This window comes from Panthera uncia (assembly GCF_023721935.1).
Source record: "Panthera uncia isolate 11264 chromosome A1 unlocalized genomic scaffold, Puncia_PCG_1.0 HiC_scaffold_16, whole genome shotgun sequence".
In the NCBI taxonomy this organism is placed as follows: domain Eukaryota; kingdom Metazoa; phylum Chordata; class Mammalia; order Carnivora; family Felidae; genus Panthera; species Panthera uncia.
In genome coordinates, this window is record NW_026057576.1 from 75,515,476 (window position 1) to 75,538,262 (window position 22,787).

The 22,787-nt window shown below is 43.2% G+C and overlaps 1 protein-coding gene across 1 annotated transcript in view; it reads left to right on the forward strand.

Moving 5' to 3' along the window:
• Positions 1–18,230, forward strand: part of TNFSF13B (TNF superfamily member 13b) — a 30,936-nt gene extending 12,706 nt beyond the window's left edge. Inside the window, exons 3-6 of the mRNA XM_049647207.1 lie at positions 2,538–2,594; positions 12,954–13,066; positions 13,152–13,302; positions 16,356–18,230. Coding sequence (XP_049503164.1) covers positions 2,538–2,594; positions 12,954–13,066; positions 13,152–13,302; positions 16,356–16,468 — 434 coding nt within the window. The 3' untranslated portion in view covers positions 16,469–18,230. The remainder of the gene's footprint in view (positions 1–2,537; positions 2,595–12,953; positions 13,067–13,151; positions 13,303–16,355) is intronic.
• The last annotated feature ends 4,557 nt before the right edge of the window (positions 18,231–22,787 follow it).

Sequence of the window (22,787 nt, forward strand, 5' to 3'; positions counted from 1 at the left end):
GAATGGGAAAGTCCTAAAGGACTGTTGTACGAGAGAGAAGATGACAATGGATATGGAATTTTCTAAAAAGGAAGAGCTGAAAGTGAAGAGGTAAATAACACTGATAAGGTTGATAGGACCCAAGCAGCATCTCTGGAGGCCAGAATGGGAAGTCCTCTGCTGATTTCCAACAAAACTCCTTCAGAAGCCCGGTGACTTTCTCTGGAGTAAGGAAAATTAATGAATGGCACTGGCTTCAGTGAGTATAATTCAAATACTATTGTTGAACTTTTCTTTTAATATTCCATCTTCCTTTCTGAAGAGTATTTCTTGAAACACACTTTTCCCTCCGTAGTGTGTTTTCTTCTAAAAGTTAGATTTCTGCTACTACATGATAGAATAGATCATTGTTTCTTGACGTGTAGGTTGTAGCCAACTGGAGTTGGGCTGCGGAGATTAAAACTTAGATGTTTTCTTATCAGTTTGGTAGCCTCAAGGCATCAGTCTTTCTCCAAACTCCTGTGGAGTTTTGGGTAAATGGTCAAGAAAAGGGTCAGTTGAAACAGGGAGTAACCTGGTTTTCTCTTTATTGGGTTAATTGGATCTTTGTGCTCTCCTCGTGGGCTTCCATCATGTGCCCAGTTAACTGGGTTCAGTAAAGAACAAGAACAAGAGTGCTAACATGGCGACTGCCGTAATAACCAAGCTTGATTTCCCAATTATTGTGTATCAGGAGTAGTCCGCAATACTCCACATGCATTATCTCATTTAATCTCTATGTACGCGTACATGTGCCACAAAGGAAAGATGGAACGTTTGGAAATTTGACTTTGACTTGTGTCGACATCCGCCTCTTCTTCTGTGTGGAAGAAAGATTAAAGCTTCACATGCTCTGATTGACCCTTGCATCCGTCACAGAACTGAGCAGTAAGCCCTTAAGAAGTGTTTGTTAGAGAGATAGGAACATGTTTCAAATAGGTTTAGCAGGGCTCCCCTAGATCCTGTGCACGCTCCTCAGACTTTCACTGCTTTGGCTGTTTCGTTAAATCCTTTCTCTCAAGCCGCCCTTCTTCATGACCATCTTGCCACTGTTGATGCTTTGACATATTTGTCGTGGCAGAAGGTCTGTCAGCATAACAGCACTGGGTCACATTTTCCCTATGGCATAGACATGGCCCCCGTTGTTTTGCAGATCAATAAAAGAATCACAGAATAGTCCAGAATGTTCTGCCTCTGTCAAAATGATCAGGTTTACATGAAAACGTGGTAGAAAAGTTTCAGAGTCATAAAAGAATTGCAGTTGTTCACATGATATTTCCGCCTTGAAATACCAAGGGAAACTTGATAACAGATTTTCTTATGTGAATACTCGTATTCTTTGCAGGCCTGTGTCTTTGCACAGCTTGGGAAGAACTTATCACGATTACCTCTGTTACTCTGTGTTGTAAATATCAGAATGTTTTCAGTTAATCAACTGAAGCAGAATTCACTGTGCCAAGCTCTTAAAATGTATACAGAGAGAAGCATGTTCTTAATATCCCACTTCAACTCGGAATAAAATACTTACTGGATAATAAAAACTCTAAACTAATATTTTCTTAATTTCAAAGAAGCATACTTAAATTTCTGTTTTATGATTTTCAGAGATATATACTGCTTTGTTTTCTGTTCCCATGGAAAATGTCCTTATTTCGCGTTCACCTGGAGGCATTTGTCTTTATTTAACAGAATAGTTCTCTCTTTCCTTGAATATTTTCTGGAATATTGTACATGTGATAAGTGATGCGATGCGAACTGATGCTTCCCAGAAGTTTTACTGATTATGCAGTTTCAGGGAAATCTCCCATTTTATTTTTAACGATGTTCCCTCTTTCTTTTTTTTTTTTTTTTTGGGTCCAAAACACTTTACCAAAAGCCTGACTTTGGCTCCAGAGTGAAATGGGCATGGTTTCAATTCTGGCCCCGTCACTTCCCGCTGCAGGCCCCGAACAAGTTGTTTACACTTTGCAGGACTTAGTTTCCAGGATGTAATTTTTAGGATTTTTGTGAGGTTGCCTGTATTTATATCTGCTCAATAAATGTTAGCAATTGTTTTTATTTTCAGTAATGTTAATATTATTAGCACGACCACTGACTTATTAATTAGCGTTAGGGATTTTTTTAAACAAAAAAAAAACATGACTTTGGAATATTCTGGTAGTTTGGTTCATATCTATGATAGACTTGAAAAGCACATGATAAACTCGCGTTCTGTCCAGGCATAATATTTGAGGGCAAGTTACGTTGAACAATAAAGATGATATACTTACCGTTTTTCAACAGTGTGTAGGGTTTTTCTAAACCATGAACTTCAAGGACATATTCTATTTTAAGTAAAATTTATAATAAATATCTGTGGGCAAATTTCACAAAGTAATTGTAGAACAATGTGCAGGATCCGTAGGAGGTAGAATTGGCTCGGTGTTTCTGGAAAAATAGCTTTGTGGACTCAGGCACTTTTCTTCCTTCCCTTACTGTTCCTATTCAAGTAACTAAAAGGATATATTTTTGCTTTTCAGTCATTCAAGACTGCTTGCAACTGATCGCAGACAGCGACACACCTACTATACGAAAAGGTAATGAGATGGCCCCCCCGTAACTTTTCTACTCACACCTCTAAGATTCTGTTCAAACTTCATCACGAATCAGCTGTTTTCCTCAACTTCTTAGAATCAGGTGTAAAGTAAGAAACTTAACCGTTATCAAAATTATTGGGTAATAAATATTTAGGTGAATGTAATAATCCAACAAGCCGACTTATCTTAGAGACACTAACACTTAGAGATTTAAAATAATTAGTACTAAGCCAAAATCAGTACTAAGCCAAACTCAATTTTTTTTTTTTTAGAAATCATTTTGGCTTCTCTAATGACTTGAGATCTTCTTCACAAGTATTAATTCTCCTATTTGTTAGGTTTTAGAGATCTTAACAGGATGAAGATAGAACTGAACAGGTCATAAATATTTTATATTCATTAATTTATTAATAAATATATAGTATGTGCAAATAAACATAACACTTTTATGACAATCCAATGTGAGATGATTGCTTTCTATTTTACGTATATTGGTTAAGAACATGCAACGTCCAGTTACTGTGTGGGCAGTGGGGCTTAGCGATGAATAAGATACATATGTTCCTCGCTTTCACGGAATTTACCTTTTGATGACGGGAAAACAGGAAAAAAGAAAAAGCAAATGAACAAGTAAAATGTAGAATGAAAAAATTAAGTGTGATGGAGAGAAATAAAGCAGGCGAGGGGCTGGGGAATGTCTGGGCGGTGAACCAGAACAGGGAGTTCATGTCAGAGGGTTAAGCTGGGGGTCAGGAATGGGGAAACAAGAAGAAGCCCAGAGAATGAATTTGGATTGGCCTTTGTAATGATTGCCAAGAGTGCTATCTTCCATCTGTGTTTTTCTTTGTGACTTTAATTATCCTGAATGTAACGCAGATACTGAACTATTTGAGATTCCATTATTTATTGCTCTGCATTTTCCAAAGTCATACGGTTGCAACCTTTAATAGGCAGCAGACTGTTTACTAAGGATTAAACTAAGGTCAGAAGAAGACCTTAGGACCAAAGATAAAATCTTTAACATATGACTTAGAAAAGGTTTGTTTCACACATTTGGCCCAAACAAAAATGCCGTGAATCACTCTAAAAGATGAGGCTGCTACTTGATCGTGAACATGACTTGCACAGAGTAGTATGCATGATCTCCACTGACTGAAGGGTGCTTGTGTGGGTGCTTCGCTCTTTGGACCCATGGGTCAGCCTTATGAGACCAGCAAGCCTTGAACAACATGTATTTGCTAGTGGGCATGGGCACTTAAGCACCATTGCTTTCCTGCATCCCATACGTTTTTGTATGTTGTGTTTCCATTTTCCTTTCGTTCAGGATATTTTTTAATTTACCTTCTAAATATATATATTTTTAAATATTTATCTATTTTTGAGAGAAAAACAAAGCATGAACAGGGGAGGGGCAGAGAGAGAGAGACACACAGAACCTGAAGCAGGCTCCAGTCTCTGAGCTGTCAGCACAGAGCCTGACGCAAAGCTTGAACCCATGAGCCATGAGATCATAACCTGAGCCAAAGTTGGACACTCAATCGACTGAGCCACCCAAGTGCCTCTACCTTCTGATTTATCTTTGACCCATTAGGTGTTCAGGAATGTATTGTTTAATTTCCACATATTTGTGAATTTTCCAATTTTTCTCCTGTTACTGATTTCTAGTTTCATTCCACTGTGGTTGGAAAAGATGTTAGGTATGATTTCAGTCTTCTTAAATCTATTCAAATTTGTTTTGTGCCCTCACATTTTATTTATCTTTAAGAATTTTCTTTGTGCATCTAAGAAGAGTGCATATTCTGCTACTGTAGAATGAAACATTCTGTGCATATCTGTTAAGTGCAACTGCTCTGTAGTGTTGTTCAAGCACACTATTTCCTTATTATTTTCTTTTGGATGACCTATCCTTTATTGAATGTAGGGTATTGAATTTTCCTACTGTTATTGTATTGCTATCTATTTGTCTCTCCAAATCTGTTAACATTTGTTTTATACGTTTAGGGGCTCCAATGTTGAGTGTATGTGTGTGTGTGTGTGTGTGTGTGTGTGTGTGTGTGTGTATGTATATACATAGTTGTTGTTTTATCCTCTTGATGAATCAATCCACTTGTCATCATGTAATGACCTTGTTCATCCCTTGTGACATGTTTTGACTTGTTGAAGTCTATTTTGTCTAATATAAGAGTAGCCACTTCTTGTCTCTTTTGTTTACCATTGGAGGAAATATTGTTATCCTGCCCTTCACTATGTGTGTCGTTAAAGCTGAGTGACTTTCTTGTAGACAGCGTATGGTTGGATTTTGTTTTTCTTTCAAATCATTCAGCCACTCAATGCCTTTTGATTGGGGAATTTAATCCATTTACATTTAAAGTAATTATTGATAGTGAGGACTTATTATTTTCCTTTTGTTAATTGTTTTCTGGCTGTTTCGTAGCTCCTTTATCCCTTTCTTACTCTCTTGCTGTCTTTCTTTGCTGCTTATTTTGTGTACTGGTAGCTTCGATTCCTTTCTCTTTGTATTTTGAGTGTCTACTGCAAGTTTTTTATTTGTGTTTACCATGAGGCTTACATAAAACAGCTTAGTTACAGTAGTCTATTTTTTTTTTAATTTTTTTTAATGTTTATTTATTTTTGAGACAGAGAGAGACAGAGCATGACGGGGGAGGGTCAGAGAGAGAGGGAGACACAGAATCTGAAACAGGCTCCAGGCTCTGAGCCGTCAGCACAGAGCCCGACGTGGGGCTCGAACTCACGGACCGTGAGATCATGACCTGAGCCGAAGTCGGACGCTCAACCGACTGAGCCACCCAGGCGCCCCTACAGTAGTCTATTTTAAGCTGATAGCGACTTAACTTCAATTTCCTACAAAAACTACACTTTTACTTCTCCCTCCCCCACACTTTGTTACTGATATATGCCTGTTTACATCTTTCTATGTTGTGTATCTATTAACCAATTACTATAGTTATAATTCTTTTAATACTTTCATCTTTTAACTTTTATACTAGAGTTGAAAGTGATTTATAATTCACGATAGCCAATTCTTTCAGGTTTATGAAGATTTGTTTTATCCCTTTATTTATGTTGGGTTTTCTTGGTTCTTCATGTTCCTTGTAGAGTTGCTTTGTTACCTCTGCATTTGAAGAAGCACTACCCCTCCTACTCCCCATGGACTGACTTTCCCTGGAAGACACTTTCATTGGTCAGCAGTGCTTGATATCAGCCACTCTAAGGCCAGACAGGAGCAAGGTCCCCTTTGCTTCCTCCTTTCCTTCCTGGAGGAAAAGAATCTGTTCTCTGCTTCTCCTCAGTCATACAAAACAAAACAAAACAAAACAAAATGCTGGGTATAAGAGACTGTCCTGTCCTTTTCTTTGTTTCTAACTGTATCAAGCACCAAGCTCTTTTGGTTATTCCACACTAAGTACAGGGTGAGATGATGGAAACCAGCTCCCTAGAAGGCACTCTGAGAGGCCATAGGGCACAGGTGCACCCTTCAATCTCACCCCCCATGGAGGACTCACAGGCTGAGGCAGCCTTCTTGGTGCTGAGCTACGCCTATTTGGGGGAGGGACTAAGGTGAATAAATTGAAACCGCTCCTCTTACCTATAAAAATGTGACTGCTTCTCAGTTTGTGCTCTACTACTTAGCTTCTACTTCTTAGCTGGATTCTGAATTTCTTTTCAAGGTATCTCAGCACCAATATTATTGTTAAATCAATGTTTCTGTGCAGGGATGATGTGTAAGGCTCCCTACACTGCCATCTTGCTGACATAATCCATCATTCGGAACATTTGTTTATTTATTTATTTACTTATTTAAACGTTTATTCATTTTTGAGAGACAGAGAGAGACAGAGCGCGAGCAGGGGAGGGAAAAAGAGAGGGAGACACAGGATCTGAAGCAGGCTCCAGGCTCCGAGCTGTGAGCACAGAGCCCGACGCGGGGCTTGAATCCACGAAGCGTGAGATCATGACCGGAGCCAAAGTTGGACGCTTAACCGACTGAGCCACCCAGGCACCCCGATTCCATTCTTTTCTGTCAAGCCGTCATTCTCTTTACAAGCTTTCATTTGTTTGGGATTTTACAGATAAATATACTCGATACCCACTGCAGGTGCTTGCTTGTACTGTGCTTTCCTCATTCATCTCTTACTTTCTGGAATTTCATTCTTGAGTAGTTTACCCAAAATGGGCTCATGAAAAGAATGCTCACAAAGTTTTTGCACTGATAAAACTGTATCTTTGGGGGTGCCTGGGTGGCTCAGTAAGTGTGAGCGTACGACTTCAGCTCAGGTCACGGTCTCATGGTTCATGAGTTTGAGCCCTGCATCAGGCTCGCTGATGTCAGTGCTGAGCCTGCTTGGGACTCTCTGTCCCCCTCTCTCTGCCCCTCCTCTGCTCACTATCTCTTTTTCTCTCAAAAATAAACATTTAAACATTTATACATTAGGGACAGCTGTCTAGATACAAAATTCCCATTTCTTCTCTTGAGTTGTAGGAATTTCTCCACTGTCTTTGGGCATTAGATGCACATTAAAGAAAACTAAGGTAAGAGAAATTTTTCATCTCATAAGTGGCTTGACTTTCTTGCCTGACTGTACAAAGAGTTATTTATTTACCTTAAAAAGGCAAAACTTATTTGGCTGTATATGTCAGGTTTGGCTATTATGATAGGTAGAATAACAGCCCTCAAAGGTGTCTACAGCCTGATCCCTGAAACTTTTGTGAGCATTTTACTTCATGTGGCAAAGGAGACTTTGCAGATGTGACTGAGATAAGAAATGTGAGGAAACTACCCTGGCGAGCCCAGTGTAATCACAAGGGTCCTCACAGAGGAAGTTGGTAGGGTCAGAGTCCAAGAAGGAGATGCGGTGATGAAAGCGAAGCTCGGAATGATGTGGTTGTTGCCTGGGAAAATAGAAGAGGCCACAAGGCAAGGGAAGTAGATGGACTAGAGGAGCTAGGAGAGGCAATGGATGGGTTTTCCAACTTCCAGAAGAAGCACTATCTTGCCAACACCTTGAGCTTTGCCCAGTGAGACTTCTCATGTTTTGCACTGTGACATAATACATGTGTGTTGCTTTAAGCCACTGAGTTTGTGGTAATTTGTTACAGCAGCCACATGGAACTGGTGAATTTTGGAATCAACCTTTCTGGGCCCAGGATGTGGTTTCTCAGACTTTTGTTGTTGCTGGTTTTTTCAGGGTTCCAGTTTGGTGTAGGATGGTAATTCTTTACCTGTCTTACATATTCTATAGCTGTACATTCTTTTCTCAAATTCTAAACTCGTTATTTCCATCTTCTTTTGGGTAAAACCAACTTTCCATTCTGAAACTTTTTATTTTCATTTAAATGAGGATTTTTCCTCCTCATCTTCCAAGTTCTTTTAACCCGCACTGAAATTTCCAGGATGGTAAGATTCTAGATTTCTGTGTACATGTGAGGGCTTCTTCACCTTTAGGGAGTTGACTTTTGCTGGCTCTTTGTGAAGTTGGCCATTGCTGGGACCTGTCGCTATTTTCTCTGCCTCCTCTCTCCCCTTCCACACCCAGCCCAGGTGTGAGCTCAGTGACTTTGTTACCCTTTCAAGTTACTCTGGAAAACGTGCCATTTCTTTCTGTCCATTTCTTTCACATGACTTAACAGAGGTAAAGAAAGGGCAGATGTATTTTCCTCAATCATGTCGATGGCAGAAGTCCCTTGTTTATTTCTGCTTTGCTACATAATTGTTTCGTAATTATTTCATAGAGGCGAAGATGAGATTTACTTTTAATCTCCCAGTAGAATTTAGCACTTGATGACTGTTTCTTCTAGAAATACAGGCTTCCTGAAGTTTGTTTCTCTAACCATTCTCTTTTCAGCGTCTCCTTTTAAATCTCTTTGCAAATTACTCCTAAATGTATCTCCTCCATATTGGTGTCTTTCAAGATCTCTGATGTAGTCCTGTTCTCTTTTGTTTTCACCTTGTTTCTGTGGTGTTCTTAAATACTGTGTTGCATTGTCATATACCAGCCACATGCTGATGGTTTGGATGTAGATCTTTAGCCCGAGCCACCAAGCTCCAAGCCTGTACACATCTCTTCCTTTACAACTTGGTGGCACCTCAGCCTCACTGTAGAACTTGTCCCCAGATCCCTTCCTGCAGTGTTCCTCTGTCATTTAGTGTGATGGCTGTGTCCTCCCTTCTCTAACCCAGATTGCTGGGTGTCATTCTTGACTGTTCCTGCTACCACCTTACGTTAATCTCAAAACCCTACGAGTTATTCCCCATGAATCCAACCTGCATTAATCCATTTCACTCATTCCCATCTCACCATCCTGGTACAGACGGCCATCATCTCCCACCTTGGCTGGTTCTTTGCCCCCATTTTTGTACCTTTTCTTGCCTGGAAGCCGCATCGTGATATTTCTAAAAGATGGAATAATCATTTCTCTCCACTGCTCACAGCCCTACAGGGCCCTCCAGTTGCCCTCCATACAGCTCTGCCCCTCGGCCCTGCCCGGCTGCATTTGTTTTCTCCTGATTTCCCTTCCTCCACCTCAGCTATGGGATCAAGCCTACGATAACTATGGATTTCCAGGCCACACTATACTTGCTTTATACAGAAAAATCACGATGTCTTGAACTGGTTTACTTTCTCTTTTTAAAAATGTGTTATCAATATTTTATCCCTTAAAACTACTTCCAGCAGCTGTACGATAATAACATTTAAAAATCAAGAGACGTCACCAATGTAGCAGCTCTGATCGACAGCTGCCGTCTGAGCATCTATTTTCAGCTGTTGAAGGAGGTAACACTGGGGGTACGAATGTTTGCAAGGAAACGTCCAATTCATAAAATAGAATAAAAACCAAATATTAATGAAATATGTCTGATTCTTCTATAAAATGTTGCCAACCTAAAATTTATGTATTTGTTATATGTCAGAACAGGAAAAATCTACTCTTTTAAGAGCGAACACTTTCAAGTGCACGCGTAAATTATTTTCACAAACTAATACTGGCATTCTTTTTATTGAATTTCGCAGGTCGTTGCACACATTAATTTTCTTAAGTTTTCAAAAACAGATCAGTACATCAAGTATGTACAGCTGAGTGGAGGTGGGAAGTTCAGCCTTTTTATACACCACAGCACATCGGTGTTTTAGCTGTGGACTAGCAAAGATAAAATAAGCAGTAATACTCTTGGAGTATACTTCCGAATTTTCAAATACTAACTATAAGTAGTAATGCATTCTGGTTTACAAAAGCATCCTACAGGGGCACCTGGGTGGCTCAGTCGGTTAAGCATCTGACTTCGGCTCAGGTCATGATCTCGTGGTTCATGGGTTCGAGCCCTGCGTCCGGGCTCTGTGCCGACAGCTCCGAGCTTGGAGCCTACCTTGGATTCTGTGTCTCCCTCACTCTCTGCTCCTCCCCCACTTGTGCTTTGTCTCTCTCGGTCTCTCAAAAACAAATAAATGTTAAAAAAAAAACGGAAAAAAAAAAAGAAAAGCATCCTACAGAATAGGCACTTCATGTGTATTTTTTTCATTAGCATTTCTCTGTAGTCTAATTTGCGTGTGAAAAATCTAAGCACATTTTAAGATGTAGAAACATGTTATAATATTTATGCTTAAGTTTATAATTACTTTTAATTTACTGTTTCGTCTGTTTGCTTAAAGGATTCGACACTCATTCAGTAGCACGTATTCACTGAGTGCATATACTGTGCTGGGCTGTATTCTTGGCATTTGGCCTTAGGGAGTATAATTCGTGTGCGCGTGTGTGCGTGTATGTGGGTGTGTGTGCTGTGTGTGTGTGCAGTGGGGGACAAATGCAGACAGTACATTAAAACAGGTAACCATGCACTGACTCTCTTTAATGAGAACATTCCCAGCAAGATAGGATGAAATGCCAAAAGAAAATGCCGAGAGGACGTAAGAATATATACCTAGTAACTATTTGTTTTTCTTTCTTTGCTGACAATATAGCGGCGGAATTGGGTAAAAAGCACCTCACTGATTTTATAGATATAAGTATGGTGTAAAGAAATAGGAAATTAACCTACGACATTGAAAAAAAATGTTTAGTAAGTAAACATCTCTAGCCAGTTTTAGAACTCTGTGTGTTACTTTAGTTCACGAGTGATGTCGCATTTCACACGGTTTCAGTAACTAGCTCACAAAATGCTTTTAAAATAAATAAACAAATACATAAATAACAGAATGCTTTTAAAAAACGATCGGATGCTGGCGGGTAGTTGCAGAGAACGCCCTGCCATTTTGAATTAGCTTATGTTTAAAGTTGAATTAGTTAATTCAGTAAATATTTGCTGCATGTCTGCTGGAGGCCAGGCATGGTGTCAGGCCCTGGGCAAACAGCAGAGAACCAAACATAAACAGTGTCTGAACCCAGAGAAGTCGGGATCCGAGATGTGTACTGTTTTGAAGGGAAAAGACGCCTTTCTTTGGTCAGAGCATCAAGTAGGTACCCTCAGAACCCACGAGAGCAGCCGCCTTCAGTAAGAACAACCAGGATGATTAATTCTTCCTCGTATTTTCAGCTGTCTTTGAAAGTGCCTCGGGTACATGATCTCATTTAAACAAATGTGAAACTACCTTATTGTCATCTCGTCACTGAAATGATGCAGTATCAAAACGGGACAATGAGTTTGTCTCTGTGACTTGTAACTGGGGAGATCTTTTGTCCAGGGACTATCACCATCCAGAGTGGCACTGGTGGGTTTTACTGAAGTAAAGCTTCCTCACAGACCTTGGGAACAGCAAAGCGAGGTGGTGAGGGGCCTGCCGGATACTGTGGGGGCATTGGCTCCCCTGGGGGACTGAGGCAGGTCCTGGGAATACACGAGAGGAGGGACAAGGGCACCTGTCTCTCCTCTCTGGCTCTCCCTCCCAGCGCCCACCCTGCACCTGTGGGCATGTCAACTGGGAGAGCTGCCTTAGGGAACTGAACTCAGGTTCAAGGGGTAGTTTGCTTTGTGTGATCACCTCGGGTCCTTTCCTCCTCCAAACATTCAGAAAATGCGTAGTTTTCGTTTTAAATTTTTCCCTCAAGAATCCCATTTGGAAAAAGTTCAGATGTGACGGGTTGGCCTTCGGGGAGCTCGCTGAAGTGGGTGCACGCACTCAGCAGTTGTGTTTACGAATGTGAAAGCGTTACCAGCTGCTGTGTCCTACCGTGCAGCCCCTTTCAGAAATCCCCAGGGAACATTTTCTTTAAACTCAGTCTAGGACAAGTTGTTTTTTTCTTGAGCTTCTGGCATATTGTCCCATGGACTCTGAATTTGATTATTGTTTCCCTTTTTGCTACGACCGAGGTGAAGCTTGGGGACACGTGTGGTCCAACATGACCAATCATATGGGAACACTTTTTATACTATTTTAGACCACCACAGTTTCATTTTATTATTCTCTCTGTATGTTACCATTTGCCTCATCTTCTTTTCAATTATTTTATGCTATTTTACTTCTACCCTCCCCCGCAACCCCACATTTCTTAATCTGGCCTCAGGGTTCGCCATTTACTCCAATCTTTACATGACGGTGAGAAACCCAGTGACTTTACACTGTGGATTCATAGGAGAGGAGCGTTTATACCCTCCTCAAGGGTGTCTGTCCCGAAGCACCATGTTCTGGCACAGAGATCGAGTCCCCTCCTGCCGACCCATTTTCTGTAGCTGCTGGCTGTTGTCTGCACCCTTCCTGGGGTTCTTCCACACCACAGCTCCCCTATCACTCCCCAGGGAAGCCTGAGGGGTCCCGGAGGAGAATTCATGTGCTGAGCACAAACCACTTTACTTGGACATTACAGAGGGACATTGCCAAGTTCCTTGACCATGTCCTAGGAAAGGCTATGTCTTGGGAACTTCCCACGCTCTCTGGAAGCTCTCTTCTGTTGCCCAGTGCACTGGGGAGGGGGCTTCTCCCCTGATGCCCTTCCCTAAATTCTCCCCCTGCTAGCCCCCTCCTCTCTGGGAAGCAAGGAACAACCAGAAAACTTGTGTAAGAGTGTTATTCAGAGACATTTGGTCCATTTTTTTTTTCTTTTGCCTCCAACTCTGCCATGCAGACCGGGCTCCATGATGAAAATTGCTGCAATACACAAGAACAAAAGAAAACGCAGAACATTCTTATGAAGTGTTTGCCCTCAGGTTCCTGTCTCCAATGGTTGTCCGGGTTAATGTGGCAAGCACAGCTGAAAAACCAGCAGAGCGCCCTGATTTGTCTTCTTTTCCTCTTTTTTTTTTCTTTTTTTTCCTTGAAGATGAAATTCAGTTCTAAGTTTCAGACTCGGTTTAGCAACTAAGCGGAGGTGAAAAACTGCTTTCCTCACAAGTTACTCTCTCCATTGTAGGAGCCTACACGTTCGTTCCGTGGCTGCTCAGCTTTAAAAGAGGAAGGGCCCTGGAAGAAAAGGAAAATAAAATCCTGGTGAAAGAAACCGGTTACTTCTTTATATATGGGCAGGTAGGTTCAACGCCCCACCTGTGCCACCGCCCAGTGCCTCCTTTTTGTGCTCGCTTCTGACAGAGTTCTTTGGTTTCTTCCTCAGGTTTTATACACGGATAACACCTTTGCTATGGGACACCTAATACAGAGGAAAAAAGTCCATGTCTTTGGGGACGAACTGAGTCTGGTGAATTTGTTCCGATGTATTCAAAATATGCCTGAAACACTACCCAATAATTCCTGTTATTCCGCTGGTAAATAACAGTTCTGTATAAATAGACAGAAAGACACTCCTTGATATGCTGTGCGTTTTTTATCCTCTTGAGTGATGAGCTGGTTCCTTTTAATCGAAACAGAAAAAATCGTTACTAAGAGTTCTATCCCGTTTCTATACATTGAGAGAGGGCACAAACTCAGAGCTGTCAACACTGAGAGCAATTCTAAACTGCGTTTTCTTCAGCAGGTAAAACTGTATAATAACGACAGCAGTGATAATAGAACGAGAACGGTCACCACGTGCCCGGCGACCTTGTCTGTCCCTTACCTGTGCTCCTTCACAGGATCCGCCCTGTTGAAGGGAGGCGGAATCCAGACACAGGGAGGCAGCACACGGTGTCCTAGCTTGCAGAGTTTCTAAGTTCCAGAACTTGGCATAAACCATCCGGTGTGACCCCAGAGTGGGAGCCCCCAAAGCTTTTCTTTTTTCTTTTTCTTTTCTTTTTTGTTTTTAAGGGCTGCTAGAGAATGCCCTGGCCGGTTTGAGGGTCTGGTCAAGTTGCACAGTGGCTTTCTCTCAGCCTCATGCAGGTGGCCTCTGGTGGAAAGGGACAGCAGACGGATGGCTTTGGGATGTGAACATGTAGGCGCAAGGCTGTCGCAGCCCAGGGGCCCTGAAGACGCAGAGAGAAAAGAGGAAGGGTGGGATTTGTTCGTGTCAGGCCTTTGGGCTGTATTTGCCTACATAGTCTTTATTTCGTGGTGGGGGTGAATTCATCAAAGCTGGTGTTGGGCGGGTGGGGGGAGCCCATATTTGCCTTAAACACATTGATTCCTCCCTGGTGGTTTTGACAAATCCAATGGAGAACCCCGAGGAATGTCTTCAGTTCCAGACCGTTCCCGTGAAAAGACAGCGTGAAACACAGGCCCGGGGACTGGCCACTCTATTTGAAGCACTAACTCGCAAAGCTGTCTGCCGACAAGTACACAAGAAACCAATTGGGAAGGAAGGAAAATAGTTCATAAAAACGGAGACGATTGTCATTCTGGATCCACTGCCTTAAATAGATGTTACGGGATGACGAGGAAGTGTGTTAAATTGAAACTCCCTCATTTTCATAAAGAAAAGCTCCCCTGTGCCCAGCGATGACCAATGTCCTGCTGTTGCAGGATCCTTGGAAATGGCGAGGCCGCCCCCCGTCTGTGCTGTTCACATGCAGCAGTAATTACGGCTTCGCGAGCTGCTCGTGGAGGCTTTCTAGTCATCTGCCCCTCCGCTTTCACAGTCTCGGCCACACTTCCTAGCTGCCCGCTTTTTAAGAGTAGTTAACTGCCGTAAAGCTGAGTCTCAATGCCTGTGGCGTAGTATCATCCATGAGAACCGTTCTCTAGGACACCTCAGGTTTGCAATTTTAATCTGCTCTGGGGCAAATCTGTTTAAAACCATTAAAAACCACAGATTTGTATCTGAGTGCGTGAAGCGCTTCCATACAGAATACCCTGGAAAAAATGTAGGTGGTCCATGTGAGGAGCCCAGCAGAAGACCAGGCGCCTCTTTACACACTTACTCACTATCTCATGAACAAACTGAGTGTGTCTGTTGTAGAAGGTACAGCCGATAGCTATAATCTGGAAGACTCGAAATAGCCAATAACTCAGCATTAAAATTTTAAACAGAACCTACTTGAAAATAGTTCACACTGACTTTGAGAGTTAGCATTACTTAATGCTCTGTGATCAATAGCCTTTCCGAAATACTAGATTATCTTCAGTCTTTATAACAACTGATTTCTTCAACAAATAAATTCCAATCTATTTTTTTTCTTTCTACTATTTAATGTAGTCATCAAATGCCTTGCTAATCCTGAAAAGTGTACAATTACCCTTCACAGTACCTGAAACTATGTTCTTTTGTTTGTTGTCTGTCTTAGTTCATTACAAAAACAAACAAACAAACAAACAAACACCCAAGATCCTTGGAGACAGAGTCTTTTGTAATTCTGATCACAGCTCTTGTGTGTCTTGAAAGGTGCCTGGCACATCATTAAGTATTCAGTAAATAAACACTGACTGTCCACTGTCACTGAGGAGATCTGGGTGCTTTGGGTTTGATGATGGATGTTAACATATGTAACATAGTTCCTATAATACATTTTCACTGCATATTCATGAAAACGCAACTACCTTTTAAATTATTGGTTGAAAGTATTAGCAGTTTTGATATTATTTTGTTTGTTGGTTTCTTTGTTTTTTCTCCTCCTTCCTTTTCCCTCCTATTTTCCTTTTAACATGGGGTCCGTATTGGGGTCCGCATCGTTGTGCTTACTGAGTGTAGTTCCCGAGTTGTGTTTTGTATTCCTGAATCACAGGATGCATCACTGTAAACTAGGCACACACAGATTTATCGATCAGTTTTGAGAAGCTAAGTACTTTCGTGCTTTTGGTTATAAAGTCAGATATGGTCATTTAAGGAAATGTGAAATATAGAAGGCTGTAAAAAATAATGCAAATGGGTCCTAATCCTATGGTCTGGACTGAAGAGAAAACTATGTTAGCATATAAGCTTTGCTAATGAATGGTGTTTTGTTTTTTATTTTTAACAATGTGTGCATTTTATGTGCACCTTTAAGTGTGTACGTGCAGCATACCCACACTGCACGGTGTGTGTCGTTTTTTTTCTATTTTGTGTTTTTGCTTAACGTTATTATAAATAGTTTTCTTTGTCAATACAAGGAAGCAAAACCACTTTTAACCATATACTATCCCATCAAGACGACGTGCTATGATTACTTAACTTTTTTTCTTACCACCAGACATTGGTTTCCGTTCAGCGTCTCCATTTTATCGACAGTAAGTGGTAAACACAGTTATATCTGTTGTCATTCCTTCTGCTCATTTGCTTTAGCTGTTTCTGTTTGCCGGCTGGTGGAATGGTGTAACTCGTTCAGACGTCTACCGGTGTGATTTGAGGTGTGCATGCCGATGTTAGCATTTTCCCAACATGACTTAGTTTTATTTAATACGCGTCCTCCCCCCCCCCCCCCCCGCATCGTACAACCACTTAAAGTCCCTGTAAATCACTGTTTTCCAGGCATCGCAAAGCTGGAAGAAGGAGATGAACTCCAACTGGCAATACCGCGGGAAGACGCCAAAATATCGCAAGATGGAGATGGCACGTTTTTTGGAGCATTGAAACTTCTGTGACCTACTTCTACCTTGTTCACAGCGAATTCCTTCCTTTCTCTGTGCCTCTAAGGAGAGAACACTTCACTGGAAATACCAGAGGACGAAAACCAGGAGTTACCGAACTCTTTTCTGTGAGCTATTTGTTTTGATTTGCTGAACCTAGAGCAAAACAGGAAATTGAACAGACAGCCGCAGCCCAGGGGTGTCATGTGAATTACAAGAAATAGAACCCGTTTGAGGAAAGATAGAAGTAGCCCTCTCACTATAAAAGCGTTGAGCAACTTAGGCATCGCGGCTTGGCTGGTAGCAAACACAGGTTTCCAAGGGGCGATAATCCTATTTCTTCCTAAACGGCATTCCGTTGTGCGCCGGGGAACAAGTGCCCATGTCCGCAGGACCTTAATTGAGACATTTTGGGAAATCTCAGGATTCATCCCCTCTATGTTAAATATGCCCCCCCACCTCTTCCAGTTAACGTTGTAGGAAGTAAGAAAAAAAAAAAAAAACCTTACAGAAATCTTGCGTTCAACATTTAAAAAAGTAATGAAATAAAGCTTCCATTTCAATGTATTATACGGTTGGACTTAAAATAAAATACAAGCACTATTTAAAGGTTTTTGGTTTATTTCAAGTTTGCAATTTTTGTCTGTAATATTCCGTATCACCTGATGGAACACCAGATAACACTTACCACGTATTTTTCCTAGCTTATTCAGTTACTTCAGAAACTTTTCCTGTAGGGTCATTCCAATTCTCATGCACATAAGCATTCAGCGAAAAAATACCTTTAATTATTCTGTAAAAATAAAATCTCCAGTAGAAGTTAATGAGTACATTTACAATAATGGAATGTATTTTCTCTTGATCTGTTCTTTTTTGTAAACTGCTGCTGGTATCCCAGCCTTTCAAAAGAGCACTCATGTTATTAGCTTTACAGAAGTCGAGGCTTCACTAAGGTTCTTGGCATCCTGAAGGATGTTACGTGCCGTGTGCTTGTTAAACGGATCCTGATACGCTGGGGACGCTATCCTCATTTTTGTCTAATAGGGAATCACGTTTGTGGATGCTGGCATAGTTATCTTTATAACGTCAGTCTCCCTTGTTTTGCTTGTCTTTTTAAAAATGTCACTGGTGTAAAGAGTTTACTTCATTCAACAATGTCCTTCTCTAGCTTAAACAGTAAATGCAAGAATAGACCCTGGGCTACAATAATTCACTCCAGTCTACACTGAAGTGTTGTTAACAATGTGCTTTTCAAGACAACACAGAGAAGGATTTGTATTTTGCGTTCAAGATTAAACTTTCTTTAGAACTCTGATTTCCACAATTTTGGCTTTTTGGTTAAAGTCAAATATATTTTGCAACGTATTTTGTTTTACAAAAGTATACTTAAACAGTATAGGCAGAGCAAGAGTCCTGATCGAGGAGGTGAGTCATTTTCCTAGTGTTGCTGCTAACGTGAGTCACCAAATAAAAATCTTCGGTGCCTTCTGCCTGGCTTTTTTATTGGGTTTGGCTGACACTACCCCTCTTTTGGTTTGTCCCCATATAACTAAATGTCATTTTAAAAATTCAGGCAATGGAGTGCCTGAGTGGCTCAGTGGGATGAGCGTCACGCTTCAGCTCAGGTCACGATCTCGCCGTTCCCAAGTTCGAGCTCCGCGTCGGGCTCTGTGCTGACAGCTCAGAGCCTGGAGCCTGCTTCCGATTCTGTGTCTCCCTCTCCCTCTGCCCCTCCCCTGCTTGTGCTCTGTCTCTGTCTCTCTCTCTCAAAAATAAATAAACATTAAAAAAACATGTTAAAAAAAGTATTTGAAATTATGAATATTTTACATATTTCAAACAGGATTTGTTCACATCAATACTATATATATATAAAGATCTACACTGAGTATTTCTTGGAGCATACGGTTAAAGAAGGCCATGCTACGGATCCACAGGCTTGCACACCAAGCTACTGTGATCGACAGCTGGCCGCCTTGTTCTTCTTTGATGACTTAGCATCATTTATCAGCAGGTGCAGAATTCAGCCACATAGACTATACTTACAGTTTAAACCAGCATTGCAATGTGAATCCTGTCTTCCTCGAGTGTGAAACTGTGCAGAAAGTGAGACTGGTTCAGGGAGTGTATTTAGCAATGAGGACGTGGGTCGGAGGTGAGGTGACGCGGTGCGGGGACGGGGGTGTTCCAGTGCAACGCACCGGTGGTCCCGCTTCCCTCTTTTCTATCCTGCCCCCAGTTGACTTTAGGAAAAATGAGGTTACCCTGAGACTTCCTGTGACAGCGCTTGCAAGGTTAAGTGTGTGGGCCCAACCAACCAGACGCCCTGGTCTTAAATGTGAAGTCAGGATCGGGCTAGTAAATAGCTCCTCGAGGGTGTGGACTTGCCGTCTGTTGGGGACAGTCCATCCAGCAGCCAGCAAGTGTCCACGATGAAGTGACGTGCAGCCCACCTGACGCCTGCAGAAATCAGCTGTACTTCTCAGTCCTTGTGCAGAGAGGGGACCTGCCAGCCTGGTTTGCTCTGGGGGCATCAGCTCACTGATAGAAGAACCGAATAAACCCTTTTGTAGTTTGGGTTAGGAATCCGGCTTGCCCGCCCTGGAGGAGAGGTTGTAACCCCTGAGCAGCGCCGCAGGACGGGCTTCGGCTCCCTCCTTGCTTTACAGTTTTCCACTCGGTTGCTAAGACAGAAATCTAGACTCATTATGTGAAACAGGACGTTTAAACTTCTTTTTTGAAATACGGACGTTTTATTTCAAAACATGCATGCAATAAGATGCCATACCTCGGGGGTGCAACTTGGTGACACGTTTTTACAAAGTGGGCATCCCCCTGTAGCCACCCCCAAATCTAACTATGGAACACTGTCAGTCCCCCACCCGTCCCCCCCCCCCCCCCCCCAATCCAGCCCTTCTTGCAGAAAAACACTTATTTGGAAACAATGCTGGGGGTGTGTGACCACAGCAAACCCCCTCAGGCTTAAGGTTCCTCTTAACAATGGAACAGACCCCACCTACTCCCCCTCAGGGTTCCTTCGGGAATTTGATGAAAGACATACTTATGGCCAGAGACCACCCCTCCTACAATGGAAAGGAGCCCATCAGGAATGGACAACCCAGCATCTAGAGCGATCCTACCAACAAGGGTAGAGCCTGAGAAGGACCGAGGGGGAAGGCATGGGGGAGGGGGAGGGCTGACCAGAACCTTATAAAACAAGGACCCTCCCCTACAGTCCTCGGTGTTAACTTTCCAATGTCCCCTCTCGGCAAAGAGAGCTTTTCTACTACTCTTCCCTTCTGATCTTACACTTTTAATAAACTTCTGCCCGATGCTCATTCTGTGTCCCCCTCTTCCTTCTTCCAAGTGGCAAGACAACAAACCCCGGGTATTGTGGTGAAAAATCCTGCAACATTATCCTGGTGTGATCCTTACCAATATTTAGAATATAGTACACTTCATGGGCCGACTGGGGGGCTCAGTCGGTTATAAGCGTCCGACTTTGGCCCCGGTCATGATCTCACGGTATGTGAGTTCGAGCCCCGGTTCGGGCTCTGTGCTGACACCTCGGAGCCTGGAGCCTGTTTCCCATTCCGTGTCTCCCTCTGTCTCTGCCCTTCCCCCGTTCATTCTCTGTCTCTCTCAAAAATAAATAAACACTAAAAAAATGTTTTAGAATATAGGACACTTCGTTTTGTATGTGTGAAAAGCTGTTAGGCGGGAGGTCCCTTCTACTTGCTAGATGAGATGCTGGCTGAATCATTTCATAAAGCTAATTAGATCTTAATAAGTGAATAAATTAGGAAAGAAGGAAAGAAAGAAAAGAAAAGAAAAGGAAGGAAAAGAAGAGAAAAGAAAAAAAAGAAAAGATGTTAGGCAAATTGTTTTGTTTTATCTAATTTTTTAGGGCACACTGGATTTATTGTTCTTTGGGCTTATTTATTTATTTATTTTGAGAGAGAGAGAAAGTGGAGAGGCAGAGTGAGGGAGAATCCCAAGCAGACCCCGCACCGTCAGCACAGAGCCTGACACGGGGCTCAAACCCACAAACCTTGAGAAATCGACCTGAGCTGAGATCGAGAGTCAGACGCTTGAGCAACTGAGCCTCCCAGGCGCCCCCACACACTGTCTTTAAAGCTAATCACATATCCTGTTATGACACCGACCTGTCCATTGAGACGGGCCCAGGGGCTAGTCGTTGCAGAGGAGCAAACAACTACACTACCAAACAACCATATGCCTGGTAGGCAGCAGAACAACTTAATTTCTGTGTCTCCCTCTTCCCTCTCTATAAAACTGGCAGTAACTTCTCACAAAGGCACACACAGGCGCACACACACTTCCACACGCACCCCTGGACCTCACGACCGAAAGCAGCACTTGGCGACGGAACTGGCTTCTGGGCTGCAGAGGCTGCTGTTCCTGGTTAGTCCTCTGCTGTCCCCATCTTGAAACTTGTCATACTTTTGAACAAGGGGCTGTGCCTTCTCATTTTGCACTGGGCCCTGAAAATTCCGGAGGGGTCTTGCCTGGAGCTCGCGGAGAGGAGTACAGGGTGGTGAGTAAGGGCTCCTCTCGAGGGCGGTGCCCCTGGAATTCAAGGCCTTTCTGGGCTGTTCCCTGGCTGGATTGTTTGGGATTCGGGGGTAGGGGTACTGCTCAAGTGACTGAGTTGTTGGGAGAAATGAACATGTGAAAGAACAGAATGGTGCCTGGCATGTTATATGTGTTAAATGTTGTTGCTTAAAAGATACACACACACACACACACACACACACACAGAAGAGGGGTTGCCATTGGAATTCAAAAGAAGTAAAGAGACACGCACTGTTTGGTTTTATAAATTAGCAGGAAATTGAAGAAATCTGGTTTTGTTGTTTGGTTTTAAGTTATCTTGAATAGACCAAAACTAAAAGAAGAAGAAGAAGAAGAGGAAGAGGAGGAAGAAGAAGAAGGAGGAGGAGGAGGAGAAGGGGGGAGGAGGAGGGAGGGGGAAGGAGGAGGGGAAGGAGGGGGGAGGAGGAGGGGGAGGAGGAGGGGGAGGAGGAGGGGGAGAAGGAGGGGGAGGAGGAGGGGGAGGAGGAGGGAGGAGGGGGGAGGAGGAGGAGGAAGGGGAGAAGAAAGAAAGAAACAAGAAAGAGAGAACAGGCCTCTGCCCCCCCCCCCACCCCGGTTTGGGAACACCACTCTGTCCAGCCCTTCTTCAGGTCCCAGAAGAACACCTGTCCTTACCCAACAGTGCCAGTGAAAAACAGTTGTGACTACACCCTGCCCTGGACACTAAGCATTTCCAAGGTTCAGGGACAGGTGGGGCAAGAGCATCCGTAGGGAGCCGAGGTCATCCTAAATGTAACCTGATAAGAGCAAAAGAACCGGGATTCAGGGGATCAGGTGCCAGTGGCAAGAAACTCGGAAAGGGGGTGGGGTTTGGTGAGAAAAAAAAATGTCCTCAAAAACGATTCTCCTAGGTCTGGAGACACCCATGCAAGCCCAGCCTGCGGTGTGAGCAGACCAGGGGGCTCTGCTCACACCCCCTCAGGATCGCCCCGACTGCCTCCTTCCAAACCTGAGGAACAGCTGATCCCCATGCAGGGTCTCGCTCATCAGGGAGGGAGCATCCCGTTGGGGTCCCCGGTCACCCACTGGACTAGAAGCCACCCTCGGTGTGAACAGGGCGGTGTGGGTAAAGTGTCACCTGGGAACGAAAAACAGCCACATTTTTATTCACATTTCAGATAAGTCTACTGCATAACATGTGGCAATTTGACTCCCTTGGAAGATGAGACAAATGGATTCATTTTTTAAGGGTAAACCACAGAGTGGCCAGGGCTGCCAGATTAGAGTTCAAAAACCACAGCAGAAATGAACAAGATGTTTCTTTCTTTTTTTTATAACATTTATTTATTTTTGAGACAGAGAGAGACAGAGCATGAGCAGGGGAGGAGCAGAGACAGAGGGAGACACAGAATCCGAAGCAGGCTCCAGGCTCCGAGCCGTCAGCCCAGAGCCCGACGCGGGGCTCGAACCCACGAACCGCGAGATCGTGACCAGAGCTGAGGTCGGTCCCCCAGGCGCTCCTGTACAAGATGTTTCTAAGCAGCCTTGCCTGCTGAGGTTCCCTCTCCACCACCCTGGGAGCTGTCGTCCAGCCTCGGGGCAAACTCCTGCAGACCAGACAGGATGCCTTCTTGCAGGCATCCACATGTCCTGCAGGCCAGCGGGACCCGGTCTGTGCTCCCAGAGGCCCGTCTCCCCACATCCCAGGAGAGCAAGCCGGGTGGGAACACGCACAGGGGGGTGGCTGCCTCCCCGGCAGGATCCGTCCAGCCACCTG